General features: G+C 42.2%; 1 protein-coding gene across 7 annotated transcripts in view; it reads right to left on the bottom strand.

Moving 5' to 3' along the window:
* Positions 1-8,018, bottom strand: part of LOC108938311 (RUNX family transcription factor 1) — a 47,610-nt gene extending 39,592 nt beyond the window's left edge. For 4 of the 7 annotated variants that reach the window (XM_018758793.2, XM_018758816.2, XM_018758833.2 and 1 more), the window contains exons 1-2: positions 6,015-6,127; positions 5,721-5,858 (exon numbers count right to left, since the gene is read on the bottom strand). In XM_018758793.2, the coding sequence (XP_018614309.1) occupies positions 5,721-5,858; positions 6,015-6,084 (208 nt within the window). In that variant the 5' untranslated portion in view covers positions 6,085-6,127. Of the gene's footprint in view, positions 1-5,720; positions 5,859-5,992; positions 6,128-6,147; positions 6,260-7,989 lie in introns of those variants that run through there. The other 3 variants (XM_018758809.2, XM_018758801.2, XM_018758869.2) reach the window with 3 other exon arrangements.
* Between the last annotated feature and the right edge of the window lie 6,749 nt (positions 8,019-14,767).

Raw genomic sequence — 14,767 nt, 5'->3', positions numbered from 1 at the left:
ATCTCCCTGAAATGGGACTCCCATGTGGGTTGATTTAGGACTGTGTCATAGTTTTCAAGGGGTATTACATTGCCTGGGATTTCTCAGCTGACTACTGAATGAACTCACAGCTGAATCAGGGCCTCCCAAAGCTTGTAGGTTATTGCTAGGCTACAGTAGGGAACGGGAGGCACGGTGGCACGGTAACGTAGCGGTCTTGTCTGGGTTCTGCTCTCTGGTGGGTCTCAAGTTCGAGTCCCTCTTGAGGTGCCTTGCGACAGACTGACATCCTGTCCTGAGTGTGTTCCCTCCCATTCCAGCGTTGCACCCTGTGTTCCCGGATTAGGTTCCGGTTTGCCCTGACCCTGCTTGGGACATGCGGTTATAGACAGTGTATGTGTGTGAACAGTAAGGGACATGCTGCCAAATTTGTTATATGCTTGGCATCTGTAGGCTGCACTTACCACAGAGGCATGTTTACTGTATCCATTATGTGACTATTCCAAATGCAAACAAAAATTCTAATGACAGTGTAAATAGTTCATTTTAAAATTAACTCAGAATTCCTTCTCTGTTGTTCACTAAGGCAGTTTTTTGTCCTTTGATGGATATTACCATACGCCAGTCCTTTTTTGGAGGATGTTTGGCAGTGTCTCTTCAAAACAGGTGCAACCTCAGTCATGCTACCCCACAGGGTGTGTTGCTGTGTGCAGAGTGCACTGCCATTTAACACCTTCACTCTGATTCACGCCTCTAGCAATTCCAATGATCTACTTCTGCTTACCGTAAGTTGCCTCTGATGCCTGTTTACCATAATCTTAGAGTCCAACACACATATACGGGTGGACCGAATAACAGAAACACCACAGAAAAAGGAGTTTAGCTTTTAAGTAACTAAATCACAATTATGCAGTTGCAAATGGGAGTCGTATAAGGTTTATTGCCATTTAGCAGTGTCTGTTAGCTATAAAGGACGTCGGACAATAAATGCTTTGATCCACGAGTTTTCAAACCAACAGGAGTCAGCTAAAACAGTTTCAAAGCCAAACAATAGGGGCATGAATTGCAGGTGCATTGGTCACAAAAATCTATGATATTATTAAATGTATCAAGTTGAACAGTCTCAAAAAATAATGACAGCATATGCTAACTATGGACAAACTGCATATGCAAAGAGTAACAGCGGTGCCAAATCAAAGCTCATTGTCCAGAGTAGACGAACACCTCACAGGATAACTGTAAAATGCCACAAAAGTACAGCCGCAAAAATTACCACAGAATTAAAGGAGCACCTCTGTGACCGGGTCTCAACAAAACTGTAAATCATGAGCTTCGCAAAGCAGAGATATATTGGAGGGTTGTCATTCAGAAATTGCTTGTATTTTAGGCCAACACACAAAGATCTATAGCCTGGTGTAAAGAGAACGAAACCTGGACCGCGATCAATCAAAAAGAGTAATTTGCTCTGATGAGACATCTTTCACTTCTATTCCTACACCCAGTCAGGTTTACATTTAAATAAAGCCAAAAGATGCCTTCCACCTGCAATGTCTTTTCTTGTTGAACATGGCGGGAGACCTGTAATGGTATGGGCAGCCATCTCATGGGTGTCATTAGGTCCAATGATTGCTCCGTATGGTTGCTGAACAGTTGAGGAATATGACACTATTGTACAGGACCTAGTGCACCCTATGGTGCAAACACTATTCCCTCATGATGCTCCTATTTTTCAAGATAATAATACCCCCATACACACAGCTAAACAAGTTCAAGAGTGTTTTCACAAACACCAGGGCACCGTGAAACACCTTCCTTCATTAAACCGTTATGGAAGATTCTGGAGCCCACAGTCAGAAGTAGATTTACACCTCCTTCATCCTTCACAGAACTGGAAGGTTTTCTTCTTGAGGAATGTTCCAATATCTCCTTCACACAGTTTAGGACTTCTGTTACAGCTTTCCAAGAAAGACTGAAGCGGACGCAATGGGTGGCCCTGTTCCTTATTAGGTCCTTCATTTATTTCAGGTGTTTCTGTTGTTTTGTACACATACAATAGTTCTTAACCCACAAAATCACTGACAGACATGCTTTTTGTCCCATAGTATAGAAACCTCAACACTTCACATCCCACAGGATAGTAGCATAGTAACTCTGGTAGCTGCTATCCTGTGGGACGCTCCTAGCCTGTAGTTTTGGATTTGGGTTTAAATCGGGTTCGAAGTCAAGTTTGAATCAAACTCTTCGCATTTTCACGTTTAAAGACATGCGTAGTAGAGGGCAATGGTAAACCACTTCCGTACCCTCCCTTACTGTGAAAACCACACAAGTGGTCTCCAAGAACTGACTTTGATTCAGTGGAACTTATGTTACACGTCATATTATTAATGTTAACTGGCTAACCAATAAGTCAAGCCTTTCTTCCATGAAATCTTCTTCAGTCTTTTTCAGTGTTATTCTGGTAAATGTATTATATGATGTTATATAAACACATGCAAGGAATAGCTGGTATCAAAATGGTTAGAGCTGCTGCCGTGGGACCCATTGGTCAATGGTTTGATTCCCAACTGTGGTACCCTTGGAAAGGTTCTAGTCTAAATTGCTCCAGTAAAATTGCCCAGCTGTGTAAATGGGTGAATAATTGCAAGTAGCTTAACACTGTGAGTCACTTTGAAGAAAAAGCATCAGCTAAATGTAAGGACTGAGGGTCCATTTTATCCTTCTGGCATGGTATGAAATTGGTAAGAATCTACAGTATATCAGCAGAGTAAAGCACTTGTCCCAAGCGGGGTCACAGCGAGCCGGAGCCTAACCCAGCAACACAAGGTGTGAGGAGACACACCCCAAACAAGACTCGAACCCCAGACCCACCACAGAGGGGGATTACGCCACAGTGCCACCGCACCCCCTGAAGTAAACCAAATGCTTGCAAACCAGATCTCGGGTTTGTTGTCAGGAAAAGTTTGTATGATTGCAATAGGGGTTACTCACTGCAGGGTTTCTGAGGCAGGATCTGATGGAATTAACCCCCTTAAAGTTTTAGCAAAACAATCCATTGTAGGCATACAGATGAATATATGAGTGCCCTGAGATGACAAAATGTAAGCTTATTGTAACATTTTACAAAATATTCCCTCTGAAACTAAAAGCAAAAGTTGAGGGTGTCCCCAGATTTGGTGAACACTGATAGCAGAATCAGCTAAGACCACCAGACCTGAGGACCAACCCGTTCGCAAAGTTTTGTGAAGGCAAATTGCCAACCGTAAATCCTCCCAGACATTATCTGCAGTGGAGCAGAAACACAACTCTGACACACTTCCACCTTTGAGGTGAATACGGAATAAGCCCAATGAGAAGTGAAAACACAACTGACTGAAATCAGGAGCACAAAGACTCCAGATGCACAAGGATCATTGTAAAATAATGTTGGGATGAAAATGGAAGGGAAAAGATAGTGAAAGTGGAAATATTTCCCCCTGGTACTGGCACTCTGGGAGTCCTGGCCTATTTTGGCATCCATAGTGAAAATTGTACTACCTTTTATTAATTACTGATTGCGTGGTGCAGCCCATAAATTTAAAAACAATTAAAAAAAGTGGGGAAAAAAAAAAAACGTTATTAAAGGTTAGCTTTGATGCGATGAATTTCACATAGCATAGATAAATATGAGAAAGCACAGGGAAAGCATCATGTTTTCAACATGTTACGAGCATGGGGGACAGCCTGATTGGCATATATACTGTTACATCTTTCTATGTCCATTTTATTGTGCCTGGCTCAGTTTGAATCAGTTTCATTGTAAGGAAGAAGTATAAAGAACTTGGAAGGGGCTTTCCAACAACATCTGCAATATCCATATTAATCAAATGCCCTTCAGAAACTCTGTATACGATGAGAAAAAACAGCGTATTGGAAGGTTGACTGAATCATGGGTCAAATGAACTGGTAGTAACAGCAGAGTCATGAGGAACTTTAGATATTAGTAAAAATAAGGTGATGTGGAATGTAGGTAGATGCATGGAACATAACCACACAGGCGATATAAATGTCACGCCGTTACTGCTGTTCTCACACACACGCATCAGGCAATGCTGATAAACTTCCTGTGCTAACTGTCAACGCTCGCGGTAGAAGTCACAAACACGACAGGAAGTCAAAAAAGTGAGCCAAATGATGTTAGGAGCCTTTTTCTCATGCAACCACTTACACATCACAAGCTGGTCTGCACATCTCACTTAAAAAAAAAAAAAGAAAAAAATCATGCCAGTAACTATAAGATTAAAAAAAAAAAAAAATTACATGAAATATTCTTCACAAAATACAATGAAAAAAGTGAAGAATTTTAACAAATACTCTTTGAATGCGACCCTGACTTGGACAAACAATTAATGATAATGAGAGGGCATGTGTTGCTCTGTTTGTACGGTTTGCATAAATGTCCAGAGTTCACTTAGCAGTGGAAGCATTAAACTTGTACATCGCTCAACTAAATGGAACCACAGCAAGAGCTGAAAAGCCACAATAAAGAGTCAAGGCAAGGTACTTTATCTGCCTACCATCTCCCATACTTTCTTCTGCACACTCGCTGTCAGCCACCTTCAGTTTCTCACGTATATTTATCGTATTTGCAAAATCTGCACAAAACAGTTAAAGTTGCTTTTCTTTTTAAGGGCCCCTAACTCTGTTGTTGTGCTGCTGCGAAGAAGAAGCAAAATGCTCATATGATGCATCACACTACATGCTGTGAGTACAACATGTTTCTTTAAACAGCAAATAATAAGGCACAAAGCAAAGAGCAATTAAATAATGTCTTTCAAGTCTAACAGCTCTAATGCGTTTTAAACTCATTATCTTGTACAAGTTCAGTGAAACCTTTCTGTGGAACAGTAATAAAACTTTCAGTTTTGCATTCCCCGCTCAGGAAGTCTGAAGCGGAAGCATGCAGTACAAAGCTTGTTGAGCACACTCTCCTCATAGAAATAAAAAAAAGGAATAAAAACAAATTTGTAAAACCAACCAAAGGCAGTGCAAATGAATTTGCCACAAAGTTCAGGACATCCTTGTTTCCTCAAAAGACCAGGACATTTTGAGCTCTATCTCTACCTTTCACATAAAGCACCAAAGCTCATCCGAAATACGGTTGAGAGCCGCCTCCTTTCACGCACTGAATATATAGTTAAGCAACAAAACTTGTAGCATATGAACTATTCAACACTATTCTCTGCCCAAAGCTGCTTATCCTCTGCTCATGTAGAGAATGTTAATTGTTTCAGTATGCCATCAATGCTTTCCAAAAAACATAGAATTTAGCGATATAGTCATGGAAAAACATATTCTGCCAACCAGCATATACAATACAGCATTTTCAATAGGTCACTGCAAATGAGTTTTATCCACCAACAGAAGCACTCTGCACTGAGAGGCTGCCAACCCCATGAGGTTGTGTTGGTCCGCGTGGGAGTTTTGTGGGATCCCGGAGCAACCAGCGGTGAGAGGTGCTTCGCTAGAAGTCCTATGTCAAAGCCCTGTGGTTGTACACATGGACAAACTCAACCACAAGATTTCAGAATGCTAGAACGCTAAAGCCGCAAGACCCAGTGGTGGCAAATTTGTTTCTGACAAGTAAATGCAAACCACTGATGGGGCTTTCAAACACAGTCATTTCCAGGTATTACCGGCCATACCCACTGACCTCTACACCAGACATGAAACCCCCCAAGTCAGTGCTGCATCCCACAACTTACCTCTTGCAAAGCATGGCTGGTAGGCAGAGAAGGTCTCAAAAATGCTATTGGAAGCCATGGGGTCCTTCTCGCAAGCAGCGCTCTTTCTTTTTGGAAGGGGAGCCTCGGTTTTAAAACCTTCCTTGTGCTTCTCCCGCACTGCAATAAAGTAGATATGTATCAGTGAATCATTACTTGAATGACGTATACATACATTGGTGGTGCTCAGAAGGTCTTCTGATCCACGATTTGTCAGTTGAGCCACTTTTCTCCCCCATCTCCACCACCACTACCTGAAAACCTAAAGGCACGCACAGTGTGGGGATGCTCCCCTGCGAATTTGACTTCGGTCCCGTTCCTGGGTTCGGGGCATGACGAAGGACATGAGAAGAAAGCAGAGAAGATGCCACAGATGGAGCTGGGCACACTATGATTAACTGGTGCTTACCCTGGCTGAAACAGCTGAAAAGAGTCACTGTGGTTTCGTCAATCCGGGTGATTCACACTGAAATCGACACGCACGCTCCCCCCCCCCCCTTCCTCTCTCTGTTTCTTTCTCTTTTTCTCTTCTTCTATCTATCCTTCTGCAGTTCCCTTTCCCATGCTAACAGAGCCATAAGTGCTTGTTGCCTTGGTTTGTGGTTGTGTGGTGGCCCACAGAAAGCTTCTCATAACCCCAATTGCATATTTAACTATTCCTTTCCTAAAAACTTCACCACCATTGGATGAACACCGGTCACATGATATGCTGATGCAGATTTTTTTTTTTTTTAATCTAGTATTGTGGCTTGTCTCTCCCACCCCACCTGCCCTCCTCCCTTTTGGTATAAGTGAGGAAATAGTCGTGGCTAGAGTTTTGCAAAACAGGAGCGGGAAGGAGATGGAGAGTCAGAGCAGAGACAGAGAAGAGTCGCAACCCAAAAAAATCACTATGCAAATCTCTCTCCAGGAGCAGACAGTTAGCTCTGTGTTTCTTGCTGGCTGTTTAGGTGTTCAAACAAAGGAAAATTTACATATCATCTTTACATATCTAGCCAGGTTGTTTGAGAAAGGACAGCAACTGCACTGTTTAGCATGGTTCCCACTGCAGTTTTCATTCTGTATGTGAGGCAGGATGTCAGTTGAGTTGAAGTCGCTTGTTTTATTAACATGATGGAATCACTCTGAGCAAAGCTATGTGATTCCCAGTTTATAAACTGTGATGCAATATTTTTTGGAAATGTATAAATTACTAAAACCCTAGTGAAGCCCTAGTCTTAAGCGCTAGTCAGGTTTCTGAGTTAATGCATCCTCGGGTCAGTTTAACCCTTTAGTGCTCTCTTCACTGGCTGTTCCATGATGAGGCACTTATATACATTCAGACATACATAAACGCATTTCGAAATTTTTCAAGATGTTTGAGTATGTATTTGCAAGGTTTTGGAGGTCGTAATCTTGAAAACACTGAAATTACATTATCCTTCTTTTGTTTCAGTGGTGGTGTCTACTTGCCGCTCCCTTTCAGCTTGATAAGAATAAGCTCTGCCATCCCATTGTTCAGGTAACTGGAGTGTGTGCAGGTAGCCAGGGTCCATCAGGAGAAGGCCAAGATGACATGGGGGGAACAGAAACCCTCACTGAAACATAGTGCTAGATGTATGCATTAAAGAGAAACTGTTTATGTGCACCCGTGTTTTTTGTGTGTGCACTTGCAAGAAAGTGTGCCAAAAAACACAAAGACATAGTAAAGGTCAAGGCAATCAGAAAAACAAATAGTTTACCCATGATGTAACAACATCCCTCCAAATAAAGTTTTAAAAAAAATAAGTTCCTCTTTTTGGCAAATAAAAAACTCTTCCTTCCTTTTCATCAAAAGGATTAATGCACTTTCCATATGAAACAAAATGCAAACTGCAAAATTTTTAAAAAAGTGATAAACCATTAAGGTTTCAATTTTTGGATCAGGTTTATGAACTTCTGATATAAAATGAAAGTCAATTTGAAATCCCAAAAACGAGAGCAAAAGTGTGTGTGTGTGTGTGTGTGTGTGTGTGTGTGTGTGTGTGTGCGAGTGTGTATCTGTGTATGTGTGAGAAGTGGTGTTTTGAGGCCCAGGATAATTGCAGGCCTCGGCAGCAACTCAGCTGCTCAGGGACAACAATAAATAATGGGGTTCGGTTTGCCGGGGAAGCGCTCAGATGTCGGCAGAAATCACACTAATGCAGTGATTACAGAGTGCGGCCCTGTGGCTGTTAAACCCGAAACAGGGCCACTCCTCCCCACCGTTTTCCCAGTCGGCCCCACCTCGCACCTGTATTCCGTCCTCCGGGAACTGTTCGCGTGGCGCTGGGCAGCTGCTGCTCTCAAACGCTCTGACTCAGGTTTCCTGGACCTCAAGCATCAGTGATACACCTGTCAGACCTGTGTATGAGACAAGTGCGCACAAACAAACGCATCAAACGCTTCTATGTCACTCCTGTGTGTAAGTTCCAGACTCTAAAAATAGCATTGATTCATTTTGGAAAGTATGACTGGCAAGCAGCTAAAAAAAAAAAAAAATCCCCGATAAAAAATTTAATATGAATGATCTAGGTAGTTACTTGTTTTCATGGGGTAAAGCGTTTTCGTCGTTCCTACGGCGGCACTCCGATGTCCGAATAATGATCAGTGTAACTTTTGCTCAAGAATGAGGAAATGGAGACAGATATGAGAATACAGTTTAGACCAGACTGCACTTTAACCCCACAAAACAAAATTCTGTGTGATCCCAGCTGCAAGTTCAAGCACAGGGGACTCAGTGGTCAGACGAGGTGAGAGATCAGAGTCAGAGAGAACAGCCGTCTGTCTGCGTCGAGCCGGGGGATGTGAGAGTGAAGCTGGGGGCTATTGCCGGGGGCTCACTTTTCTGAGTTCAAAATAATTGTACTCCTGTCATGGTTGTGAAGCACACAGGAAGTGGGCTTTCCATCTATGAGTGGAACACAATTTACAGTCATACATACAACAAAAACTGAGCTACTTCAGTCTCCACCCATGCCCTCCAGTTCACAATTGCCTAAATTGTATTTATTAAGCACAACTCTACATTTGCTTTTATGATTAACACACACACGCGCACACTTTGTCTCAAACCGCATGTCCCAAGCGGGGTCGTAGCGAACCGGAGCCAAACCCGGCAGCACAGGGTGCAGGGCTGGAGAGGGAGGGGAAACACCCAGGACGGGACGCCAGTCCGTCACAAGGCACCGTAGGACACACCAGGGAGCAAAACCCGCTGTACCACCGCTCCCCCTTTTATAATTAACAGTTACTTTAATTTTAACCCTTTCTGTCCCTGTCAATCCACAGTCCATGCTTCACCAGTTTTTTTGGGTGCAGCTGGTGTGTGTGCTGTGTTGGGGAATTTTCGGTACTTGAATGTATTGAAAGTTGCCTGCTTTCTTGAACCAGGTGTTAACATCATCCCGAAAGAGGAGCTGCAAAGAAGAAGTAGAATGGGATAGGATAAGGCCTTATAACAAAGGAAGGATACAGAAAAAGAAAGACTATTTCTTAGGCGTTCGGCTTCAGAAGGCACCAAACACAGCTGTCTATGACATCCCCTCCCCACTGAGATCATAAAGCTGCCTTCTGTGTAATGTCACACGAGTCATCTCTGCGGCTGTGTGGCTCTGCTTCCTCCTCCATACACATGTTACTGGGGAAAAATTCACTGAGACCCCCTACAAACTGAAGGAGGACTCACTGTGGCACCAATTATCTACAAGAAGTGCCACTGTGCTTCTCCCCAAGTGGATTTAACCTACACCGTGGCACCTACAGAACAGGTCAAGATGTTCAACCATATGGTTTGAGATGGGATTCAACGTGAGCGATAAAGTGTTAAATAGAACTCGCGCTCTTCATAAGTTCACTGTAATAATCACCGTATTACTGTTGCGACCAGTCATGCATGAGATAAGGAATCTTGAAAATTCAGACCTCGCCATGAAGCAATCCAGACTTGTCTGTTATGTAACTGAAAAGAAAGGGAGAGCTGTGAACACGTCTGGAGCCTTCGTTAATGGGTAATGAAGGACATTCCTTCACGGCCCTGTAGTATTGGCAAGCTCAGCAGGGAAGTGTTGGGGACTTTCCTATTGAGACCCGTTTTGTGCCCCTCCAGGTGTGGCTAGGCATCTAGCCCCGTGCCCCTTGCCTACCCCCCATAGCTATGAGCTTAGTCAGAGCCTGAGGATCAGTGGCCAGTGAGGGAAGCAGGGAGTGGAAGGGACACCTGCTGAGATTCCTCCATGTGGAGGCGGATGAGTCAGGAGAAAGATTAGGCAGAAAACAATGAGTTGAAACCCTTTCTGTCCTTGTCAATCCACAGTTCATTTCTCAGATCTTTTTCTGTCCTTTAGTTCATCTCACTTCTAGCAATTACAAGTTTTTTCAATAAAAAGAGGTGAGATAACACTGGGTCTTTAACCTTCTCAAAATGAGTTCAGGAAGTAGGGTACACAAAAGAGAAAGCCCAGAAAAATGTCCTTAAGCAAAGTATTGTTAGAGCACTGCACACCAGACATCGCATTTTAAAGTGCAGGAGTGTTTTGTGATTTGCGCACCACAGAACAATGTGCACCATGTCTTGCTAGATTTAAAAATGCAAATTTTAAAAACAAGGATTGACTTCTTAGGCAAAAGTTTCCTCTTCAGAGGAGCTGAGGAGCTCAGTTCTCAGTAATGTTTTCTGATGAACTTGGCAGCACCATATTACAGCGATGCTCTGCAAAGACGTTACTGGAATCCTAACAGATGCAGAAACAAAAGGACAGGGACATGATGGAGCCTTCTTCAGTCAGAGAGAGAAAGAAGTTGTACATGAGCAAAAGTGATAAAGACAGCTGCTCTCATTGAGTCATTTCCTCCTGCCCCGCTGCATGTGTCAACCATTCTCACATGGTCTTTTTCTCCTAGCAGACTCAACTCTCCCCATTGCTCCCTAGTGACCTCCTAGCGCCCCCCCGTGACTGCACATTTTGCCACTGTCAATGCTGGCACTGCCCTGAGGTACATATAACTTTCTCTTAGCACTGGCATCTTACTCCACCCCTCACAACACATGTGTAGTTATCTCTAAATGCCATGATCTATGCTGCTTCTTCTTACAACTCCAGCATCTGTAAGAAATCATTTGTGTGTGGAGCTGAAGGTCAGAAACACACATAGGTAATCCGTGGGGGCAACGAGCACTATAGCAGTTAACAATGGTATCATGAAGGTTTCCAGTTCAAACCCCACTCCTCGCCACCTTTTGAGCAAGATATTTAAAATGAATTGCCCCAGTTAAAACACCAATCCACCCACTATCAGTGACTGTACAATGCAGGATCAAAGCACAGTAATCTTGGTCTGGATCCTATTGCAGAATAATAGGGTATGAGGCGATGTACACCCCGGAGAGAACGCCGGTGCATTGCAGGGCCAAAACACATTCAGTGAAATATTGTAAGTTACTTTGGATAAACAACAAAGTAACAACAATCCAGCAACTGCGTTAAATACTAAAATGAAGTGGCCCGAGATCACAGAAATGTATATGTGCAAGCAAACATAGACACATGGATGCACACACCTATACCCACATTTGCACACTGCTGCTTTGATGTATGAACCATCTTCAAAGACGCCATGGGGGGCCTTTGTGTAAAAGTTCAATGTCTTTAAAATGCAGGGGGTGAAAGGACCTACTGGAAGGCTTTATGACACTTGTAACACACAACTGTAATGGGGCGGAGGTGGATGGGACCTTCATTTTTGGTAATGTTGTGATCTGAGCTACGTTGAAGGCATGAATGCTAATCACTGTCACTTTTCAAGACCTAGCCCGTCAGAGATGTAACATGAAACGAGATGAGGTCATGGAAAAAAATGATCTGGTGAAAGTTGGAACAATGGCCATAGATGCACTTTGATCAAATGGTGCTCAGTGCGAAGAACCTTTCATTAGAACCTAACCAAGAAAAATCATCAGTGTAACCAGTCTTGGAATTTTCACCAAGTTATTTTTACTCTGCACTCTGTAATTTCTGGTAAAGTTTTATGCAGCTACTTGTGTGGTGAATGTCGGTGCATAGGGTGAAGGAAACAAACTAACTGTACTTAAGAATCACACGTCTGCAGCTATGTCTCTTTCTCCTTACGTAATGCACGCATTGTATTTTCTATAAGATGTGCGTTGCTTTGGAAAAAAGCGTCTGGTAAATGAATAAATGTAAATATAAATGTAATGTAAAGTCAATCATCTGTTTGTCTTGGCTCATAGAATGCAGTTGGTCTTTCATTATAGTTAAAGTTGTTTGTCCATTGTTGTCAATGAAGACCTAAAACAGTGATGTAAGATAACCAGACTATCAGACATTTGTTGTTTTGATACATCTTCATTTGTTATGTTTAGGTGTTTGATTAAACTCTTACAATTGATTTCTAAATAAAGTTTTGGCATTAATTTAATGCACTTTCATAGTTTCATCGCACCACGGACGTGTGCTATGTGAAGACTAATGTTGCTGTGCATATTATTTCATTGAATGACTTTTTGCTTTTCGTGAGATCATCTTATATGCTTACATAAAGTCTTCACTCTAAAAGAGATTTGTGAAAATAGCTAAATTAAATTGTAAAATGAATCTATAGTCTACATGTTTTGCTATATGAGGTGCTGGTCATGACATTCATTACGGTTGAAATGTAAGGCTGACCCGGTTGTGCCGTGGCTCTGCACAGGACACGGTGGCTAACAGCCACATAACCCGGCAGTTTCCTTTTATTACTCTGTAATACTGTATGTCTGTGTACCTGCAATCATTCAGCTCTTTCATAGTTATTACGTACTGTACTTTTAACAAACAAGAATTCATACATTACTCAGGGTCTATGTATTAATTAAACCTTTAATCAAAATCAAAACGGAACAGAAGAGACAGAAAAATTAATGAAATCAGTGCATATGATTTGAACCTCACCAAACAAATTGCCATGATTACCTATCAGGAACCATGACTGCCAAGATTGTAACTGGTGAAATTGAAAAATAAAGGGTAATAGGGGTTGGGAACTTAATGCAGCAAGAGTTGAACTATAGCTGTAAAGAGCACAGCATGACCGCTCTGGTCTTGCAGAGCTCAGATTGTTGGGAGATGGTCAAAATTTAAACCCGGTCCTTGTAAATGTGAAGAAAACCCTTGTGAGCCAAAGTATGGTTATTAATCAAAAGTATTCATAAACGATGAGTTCTTGTAACCCACATGGCCATAACTCAGGGTATGGCAGTACTTCTCTTTGTCATCACTCTGGGTAAAAGTGTCAGGTAAGCAATTAATTAGCAAAACGTACAGGTACATTGCTTAGTCATCTCAGTTTTTACAAGTAGGCGAACTGCTGGTCCAACTTCTTGCCTGTATAGCAGATATAGTGTCTTAATATAAAATCCCGCCTAGAGAGTAAAGCAGTGCAATACACAACGCTATTTATATTTATATTTAGAACTATTTATCACATCATATCTCTTACTCACACTCCCTTGCATTTGTATAGAACATACCTGTACATACATACAATGTCTAGTGATTATTTTTGTAAATTGGGTACTTTATATTTCTTTATATTTTTTTTATCCTTCATTCACATACTCTTATCTATCATCTGTCTTGTCACTGTCATTCTGTCTGTGCTGTGGAAGTTTCTGTCACCAAGACAAATTCCTTGTATGTGTGAACATACTTGGCAATAAAGCTCGTTCTGATTCTGATTCTAATTAATATACAAAGATCTGAGCTAAACAATTAGCAGTGAAAGTGGTTAATTACAGAACACCCTGGACCTTTAGAACTGACATTCTTTGGCTCCCCAGGGCTCTGTCATGAGAGACAAAGGTGATTACAGACTTACATTTATTTACTTAGCAGCTTCTTTTTACCAAGGCAGCTTACAATGGATACTGTGTAGTGTTATGAGCCCACACACCTTATTCACCAAGGTGACTTACACTGCTAGATACACTACTTACACTGGGTCATTCATCCATACATCAGTGAAACACACTCTCTCTGTGTCACTCACACACTATGGGTGAACCTGAAGAGCATGTCTTTGGACTGTGGGAGGAAACCAGAGCACCCAGAATAAACAGGGAGAACATGCAAACTCCACACAGACTAAGAGGGGATCAAACCCATGTCCTCTCACACCACCCAGGCACTGTGAGACAGCAGCACTACTTGCTGTGCCACCTACTACAGTACTTGCATTTTTTTCTCACTATTTTTTAATGAACAAGTTCAGGGTTAAAGGGGAGCGCGGTGGCGCAGCGGGTTTGGCCGGGTCCTGCTCTCTGGTGGATCTGGGGTTAGAGTTCCGCTTGGGGTGCCCTGCGACAAACTGGTGTCCTGTCCTGGGTGTGTCCCTGCACCCTGCACTGCTGGGTTGGGCTCTGGCTCACTGTGACCCCGTTCAGAACAAGTGGCTTCAGACAATGTGTGTGTGTGTGTGTGTGTGTGTGTGTGTGTGTGTCTGTAAGTTCAGGGTTGGTATTGTAGCAGGTGAGGAGATCTGAACCTCAGTCTTTTGATCCCAAGGCATCTGCACTAACTGCTACACAACTTTCTGATATCAGCATTGTTTTGTTGAGAGGGCATATATCCACATTATCTTCTTATAGTTACAAGTGCTCAGTTATTAGAAGCAGAGGCAAAGAATAAACATGCCAGAACTGTACATAGCACCTTTGACTAATATCCATGTCATCACTGCGACCTGTACCAGAACTTGGACAATATTTGCTTGGAACAGCTCTCAGCATGACTAAGTTGTACTCAATGCATAGCTGCTTTTTCCCCGAAATTACAACAAACATATCATTAGTTTAATTGAAAATGACTTCTAATTCTGAATCATGCTTCTCATCTGTGAAAATTTTCTGTAAAATGCCATAAATCAACTGAAGGAAGTAAATGATTCTCATAAATCCTTTGTTGCTTGGGAAACAATCAGAACCAGATTTTCTGGTAACAAAAAAAGAAAAAAAAAAAGTAATTTCTATGACAATT

This window comes from Scleropages formosus, chromosome 12 (genome assembly GCF_900964775.1).
Source record: "Scleropages formosus chromosome 12, fSclFor1.1, whole genome shotgun sequence".
NCBI classification, from domain to species: Eukaryota; Metazoa; Chordata; class Actinopteri; order Osteoglossiformes; family Osteoglossidae; genus Scleropages; species Scleropages formosus.
The sequence above is the reverse complement of the archived record's forward strand: the minus strand, read 5'-3'. Positions and strand labels throughout refer to the sequence as shown.